Source organism: Juglans microcarpa x Juglans regia, chromosome 2S, assembly GCF_004785595.1.
Source record: "Juglans microcarpa x Juglans regia isolate MS1-56 chromosome 2S, Jm3101_v1.0, whole genome shotgun sequence".
NCBI classification, from domain to species: domain Eukaryota; kingdom Viridiplantae; phylum Streptophyta; class Magnoliopsida; order Fagales; family Juglandaceae; genus Juglans; species Juglans microcarpa x Juglans regia.
Genome location: NC_054597.1, coordinates 22,076,146 through 22,083,364, shown reverse-complemented (window position 1 = coordinate 22,083,364; position 7,219 = coordinate 22,076,146). Strand labels below are relative to the sequence as shown.

Sequence of the window (7,219 nt, the reverse complement as noted above, 5' to 3'; positions counted from 1 at the left end):
GCGATACTTTCCCATAACCTCAACGGTCTAGATTGGCCCCCAAATTAGCGTTAACAATCTATGCCATCATCTGCGAGTTCACTTCGATTTGATTAGAAATTAAGGTCGTAAATGAACCAGAGCAATCGAATAGACAACTCAAAATTTTTTTTTTTTTAGTAGACAACTCAAATTTAATAGATGACAAGATTATTCAGTAGGCAGTCCAAACTCAAATGTGTATAAACTCGCTTGACTCAATTATAATAAGCTTGTATAAAATTGAGTTCGATTCATATGCTTGTTCTTGTGGTGCTCTCAATCTCCACTTGTGATTTTTCGAGGAATCGCTGTGGCTGCATCCCTTGCGATCATGGGGATCTAACATGCTCGTATATAAAAGTTGCAGTGGAATGAGTAAATGATATTAGTTGGAAACTGATATTAACAGGCTTGTTTGGAAAAAGTTTTTATCCCAAAATTCTCTTCTCATTCCATCTCATTCCCAAACATCACTGGGCCTCGTTTGGTTACGCAGTTCAGTTGACATGAGATGAGATATTTTGAATAGTAGTAAGATTTTTGAGTTAAGGTGAGATGAGATAGTTTATAAACAATTATGTGTTTGGATAGTGAGATGAGATGATATATTTTGTAAAAAAGTGTGTGTTTGGATAGTGAGATAAGATAAAATAGTTTTTAATTTTTTGGAAATTTGATAAGACTGTTCATCCAGATAGGGTTTTTTCCCGGTCCGTAACAAACTCGGGTCGATAACCGCATAATGAAACCAGAGTAAACCCAGTCGAGGTACTGGATTTAAAACCCATATTCAAAGCCCAATACCCAGGTTTTTAAGAAAAATTAGCTAGTATCAAAACGACTCTTCAGTGACCCTTACGCCTTCGACTCTTCAGATCGTTCTCTCTCATAGAAACTAGAAAGTACGCACGCAGTAACCAAGAAAGATTTAATAGTCGTTTGGATAGTGAGTTGAGATGAGATGAAAGCTGAAAGTTTAATAAAATATTGTTAGAATATTATTTTCTAATATTATTATTGTTTTAGAATTTGAAAAAGTTGAATTGTTTATTATATTTTGTGTAAAAATTTAGGAAAGTTGTAATGATGAGATGAAATGAGATTAAACACTTTTACTATCCAAACAAGAAAGAAAAATCAAAGACCTTGTTTTGTGGTGGTGGATGTGAAAGAAGATTTACGTGTTGTCTTGGTGGGTAGTGAAAACCCTTTCCCTCCTTTCTCCGTTACTACGATCTATTTCTGAAATAAGAAAAAATCATAATAAACAATGTAAACGCCTATAATATACCAAACAAAGCCTTTTCCTCGAAAGAAAATTACAGTTTTTCTGGCCTTTTCCCTTTGAAAAAATCTGGGGAGCAGCCACTATTTGGTAGCAGCCACCCTAGCAAAATGACCAATTTCTCCCTGCAACAAAATGCACGAGTGTCTATCAGATTTCATCTATTTGAATCTTCTCAGAAGACCTCCTCTCCCCCATCCCCATCCCCAGCCTGCGTTCCTTCTGTCTGCACTCTCCCCCCACCCCCATCAACACACAATCCGCATAAAAGAAAAAAGAAACAACTTTAAGCATAGTTAAGAATGAGCTTTTATCCAAAAATAAAACAAAGAACTGGAAATAGACAAGGCAACCATATCAACAAGCATTCTTTGCAGTACCACATTATCTACGCAAGAAGCGGCAAAATTAAATAGTAACATATTATACCATAATTAATACCAAAGCTACGAATACAATTAATTAATGGAGATAACCAGTGCAGTACATTTCCTAGTTCCTAGACTTTTTAGCCGGCTTGGACGAACCCTGTGGCTTTGGAGCCTTCCTCTTTATCGGCATCAAGCTCTTCTCCTTAATCTTCTTAGGGTTCTTCTCCGAGGTCTTAACCTGACTGAGCCTCTTGGTCTTCACACCCTTCTTCTCTGCAATCTTCTTGGGGGTTACAACCTTCCTAGTTTTAGTGCTGTTATTTTCTTTTTTGTGGGTCGCTTTCTCTTTGACCGCCAACTTGACCTTCTCGGTGGAGGAAACCTTGAAGGAGTTCTTGATTTTCACAAGCCTCTCAGACTTGACAAACCTCTTTAACTGAATATAGAGGACTTTCTTGAAATTGGGTGGCAACACTTTCTTGTACTTCTCCTCTGAGAACTTCAATATTGCTTGCTGGCTCGAGCCGGTTCGATCCTTCAGAGTCAGTATGGCCTAGCTTATCATCTGCCAAAGAACCGAAAAGAAAACACTTTTTTAAAAAAACAAAACAAAACAAGATGATGAAGATGATGATGATGATGAAGAAAAAGAAGAAGAAGAAGAAGAAAGAGAGAGAGAGAGAGAGTAAAGATGATATGAAAACCGAAGGACCTCAAAGTAAGGGGATGAAGGGTTTTGTCCTTATCTGCAACAGCAACCGTAGCTTTCGCAATTTTCTGAAAGGATCTTCTAGAGACTTGCTTGGAGAAAGGGTGCCTCTGTGTGTGTGTGTCGATGTTTTGGGGAAGAAAACACTACCGACCAACAAAACACACATTTTGCATTAAAAAAAAAAAAAAAAAAGCAGACACGTAGGGTGTGCAATGTGTGCACTGCAACAATGGCTCCTCCCTAGTTTTACTCTTTTCCTTTATGGGATAGAATGCTCACAAATGCAAACGTGCTCTAACAGAGTATGGAAAATCAAAATCAATAACTTAAAATAAAAAATAAAAAGAAGAAGAGGATACCACGAAGGGAAGGGAAAGGAAGAGCAAGCAAAGGTACTTGCGAGGAGTCTAGGTAGGAGGTAGTGCTCACGAAGTAGTAGAAAATAAAATACAGGTTGTAGTCCATATTACTCGGGTATAGCCTGGAACCCGGATTTCCAGGTTTCAAAAATCCAGATTCATCTGGGTTTCGAACTGGGTAACCTGGAATCTGGGCTGGGTATACCCGGTTCGAAACCCGGTGAACAGTCCTGGGATTTTATAAAGTGGTGGGTCCATCAATTATTGAAAAGTATTTTTAATTATTAAGTTGAAAATATTATGAAAATATTAAAAATAAGTAATATCTATTATTGATTTAAAACTCATAAATATCTTAACTTTCCCAAAATATATTTTTTTGGAGTTGGCCGTGACTATTTCAGCATTTCTAAATATGAAAGCATTTCTTTGTTAAACGAAATTATTCTAATTATGACCTATTTATTATACTAGATTTTATAAAATTTGAAATATATTTTTCTAATTATATATTACAATAAAATAAAAAATTCTAATAGGTATTTATATATATTAAAAATGTGGTAGTTAGCAGTACTATAGCAATACTATAGAGGCAAATGAAAATTTGTAGGATATCAACTGTAGCAGTACTGTATCATTACTATAGCGTTACTGTAGCGATGGTTGAAAAATTAGATATGAGATAAAATTTTGTATTCTGTTGTTTGGATAGGCAAATGAAAGATGAAGTACAGTTTAGATGAGATAGTTTGTATCTCATCTGGGCATCCAAACTGGACTAAAGGTTTTGAGAAAGGAGAAAAAAAGAAGTTGAATAAAAAATATTATAAAGTTAAAATATTATTAGAATATAGTTTTTTAATATTATTTTTGTTTGAGAATTTGAAAAAATTGAATTATTTTTTATTTTTTATTCAAAAATTTGAGAAAATTATAATGATTAGTTTGAAAAAGTTGTAATAATTAGTTTAAAAGTATTTGTATTTAACACAAACTATCTCACTACTATTTACAAAACTTTTATCTCATCTCACTCCCTAAACTTGTCATACTAGTAGTACCAGAACAATTGTACGAACACTCCTTCATTAATAGAAATATCCATAAGTCATTATTTCTTTATCTCAACTATAGTTACATACCAACATTAGGTCATCACTTGTATCAAAATACAAAACACTGCAATTTTTGGTCATCTAATTACAATAAACATCATAAAAGTTACAAAGATTTTAAAACTAAATAAGGACAGGCCCTGTGGCTATTCCTATAACAACCCGATTCAATATTATTAGGGATAATTATGGATAATTTTATTAGGCTCAATAAATGAGTTAAAGCCCATAAAAGAGTTTATCGGATAAGTTATATTTATTTGAACATAGAATTAATGCTCCATTATTTTTTTTTAAACTCAAAGCCTGTGAGTGTTAGACTCTAAACACTATTACCATTCAGCTTTCCTTTACATAATAAAACTCCTAGCTACTGGATTTCCTTTTATAAATTTCAACCACGCACAAATCTAGTTCCATTTCAACCACGCACAAATCTAGTTCCACTCCCATGCACGTACGTCTCTCTTTCTTCATCACTAGGGTTCTCCGTTGGTCTATATATAGAAGCTCATTACACACAAAAGAAAACTATCCAAGGATTTGTTGCTGTAGCCAGCCCCTTGTGATACCCCGTATTTTTAGTGTACTTTTATTGAAGGATTATTTTATTAATTCAAAAATTTATTCTCTTGTTTTAAAATTGTCAGATTTTTAGTGGATTTATTTTTATGATTTTTAATTTGTGAAAATTAAATTTGATATGTTTCCTTAATATTAATTATTGTTATGCATTTAAATTGTTCTTCATTTTAAATTAATTGATTGTTGGATTTAATTATTTTATTTTCATTTTACCATTACGTTTAAATTATTTTATTTGACTTGTTGTTTTAAAATCTTTTTTGTTGAATCATTTTTTTTTGTGACCCAAGATGTGAGGATTGGATCTCATTTATTTCCCTCCATTTTTTTTTTCTTTCCTCTTTTTCTTTTCTTCTTCTCTTTTCTTTTTTCTTCCTTTTCTTTTCTTCCTTACTCTCCAGCGTGCGAAGTCCTCTCTCTTCTCTCTCCGTCCATTTCTCCTCTTCGCCCAGCCCACCGCCGCGGCGCCGCCTAGCCCATTAGCTCCCCCTCCCTCCGGCGACCACCCCACTCCATTCTCAGCCCCTTTTGTGCCGCCGTTTGCCCCCACGAACCGCCTAAAGCTACGGCACATCTTGAGCTCGCGCGCCGCCGTCGCGCCACCTCCGGCCACCATCTCTTCACCACTTCATTCTCGACCTCCTAGCAACCCAATGCACCCATCCTTAGCCCCGATCTACCACTGGTGAAGCACATCCACCAACATTTTCGTTTTGGGCATTTTTGGCTTTAAATCATCCTCTACGCTGCCACCCACGGCAAACCACCACCACCACTAGCTTCACCGACATCCCTAAGCCCCACCCTATCAATTTCGGGTCTTGGTTTGTCCCCATTCAAAAATGGGTATTTGAGACCCACAGCCACAGTGCATTTTGCACTATTTCGTTGCTATGCCGCCACTGCTACCACCTCCGTGATCTTTCAAAAATTATATTATAGCATTGTAAGTATTTTTCCAAATAAATTTCGTGATTTAAATGTATTTTTGCACGAACTTATTTTATCTGTGAACTGGTTGGTTATGCCGGACTGAGTTCGAGGAGTAAGGGGTCAGATAGATTGGATGATGGAGTTGTTTGTGTGATTGGTTTATGCTGTGAGATTTGTTAGCGGTTCTGGGTTTAAATATTAATGTTTGGAGTTTGACGTTGGTTATGGTGGATATTAATGATTTTAGAAAGTGATGATATACTTCTTATCAAGAAGAAAAAAAAAGAAAGTGATGATATATTTTGGAATTATGAGGGTTTTGAGGAATTAAAATAGATTATTTTAGAAGTTTAGGCTTAAATATCGAAATACGTGATAGATTGAAAACTTACGGAAATTACGTGATTATTTTTATAGGTGACGATTTAGAGTCGACTCGACATTTTTGAGAAAAATTCTGAAAAGCTAAGAAGTACAGGTAAGTGGGGTTCCTATGCTAGACTTTACATAAAATAAAATAAAATGAGGTTGCTTTGAAAATATGCATGTTTGTTTTGAAAAAAAATCAGAAAACAACTTTAGATATGTGTTCTGCATATGCATGAAAGCTGTATAGGAGAGTATTTTGTCATGACTGGTGTAGACATGAGCTAATTTTATGTATTTTGTTTCTGATCATGCAAAAATGAGCGAATATGAAAATCTAAAAGTTTTGTTGTGAATAAATGAAGATGTTTTGATTTTGTTGATTTTGAACATGAGAAATTATCTAAAGCTATTCAGTATTTGGTTTTGATATGATGTGGCATCTGAAAACCTTGGCATGAGATTCTGATTCTGTATTCTGATTAAAGGCTGAATCTGATGTTCTGCTCGGTTTCCGTTATAGCCCAACCACGGGTTATAATAGTGGATAAGGCCCAACCACAAGTTATAATAGTGGATATGGCCCCACCACGGGTTATAATAATGGATACGGCCCAGCCACGGGTATAATGGTGGTTTATAACCCTACCACGGGGGTTAAACATGGTATCTGTCCCGATGTGATGCTCCGATACGATGAAGATGAGGTCTCAGATTTTTGACATGCCAAAGGATTTTGAATAAGAAATTTATTTGAAAGCTTTGCTCTGAAATTTTTGATAACATACTTTGATTATGCGTTCTGAAAGTAAATATTTTGTATTGCATTCTGAATTCTGAAAATGTTCATGTTTACATACTAGTATATGTTCTCTGCTGACTGAGTTGTTGATAACTCACCCCCCTTATCTCCAATATTTTTAGATATTTTTTGGATATTTCAGCTAAGGATCCGGACTATGAAAAATTGGTGAGATGACTTAAGAATAGTGGATTAAGAATAGAAAGCTTTCGATGAGTATTGGTGATTTTTTTATAATTATATTGTTGAAATGTGAGTTTAAGTGACATGTAGAGAAGTTGGTAAATTTTTGGGGTTACTGTATTGAGGATTTTATATACGAGTATGTGTGGTTAATTAAATTTGAAGTGTTTACTTTTGATTTGGAGTTTTTGGAAGTATATTAGCAATGTTGGAGTTGATTATCAGGTAACATGAGTTAACTCTTCGGACTCTCGGGAACGGGACGTTACACCCCTCGTGTTCCTAGACTATCACGTTGCCTCATCCACATTCAGAACACCCCCACTCTGCTGCTGTAGCCCCCTCCCCTCAAACTCGCACGCCCAAGCTACAAGTCCTCCACTGAACAACCACCAGCCTCTTCCTCCAAGCCGTAACATCGTAGCTCTGTCCCTTCTCATGGTAAAACAGCCTCCATGCATGACTTGTGCACTACCTTCAGCCT

General features: G+C 35.6%; 1 protein-coding gene across 1 annotated transcript; it reads right to left on the bottom strand.

Moving 5' to 3' along the window:
• Positions 1 to 1,798: 1,798 nt before the first annotated feature.
• Positions 1,799 to 5,025, bottom strand: LOC121253472 (histone H1.2-like). The gene is made up of 2 exons (XM_041153482.1): positions 4,846 to 5,025; positions 1,799 to 2,212 (listed from the first exon to the last, which is right to left on the bottom strand). The coding sequence occupies exons 1-2, from the start codon at positions 5,023 to 5,025 to the stop codon at positions 1,799 to 1,801; spliced, it is 594 nt and encodes a 197-aa protein (XP_041009416.1).
• Positions 5,026 to 7,219: the final 2,194 nt, after the last annotated feature.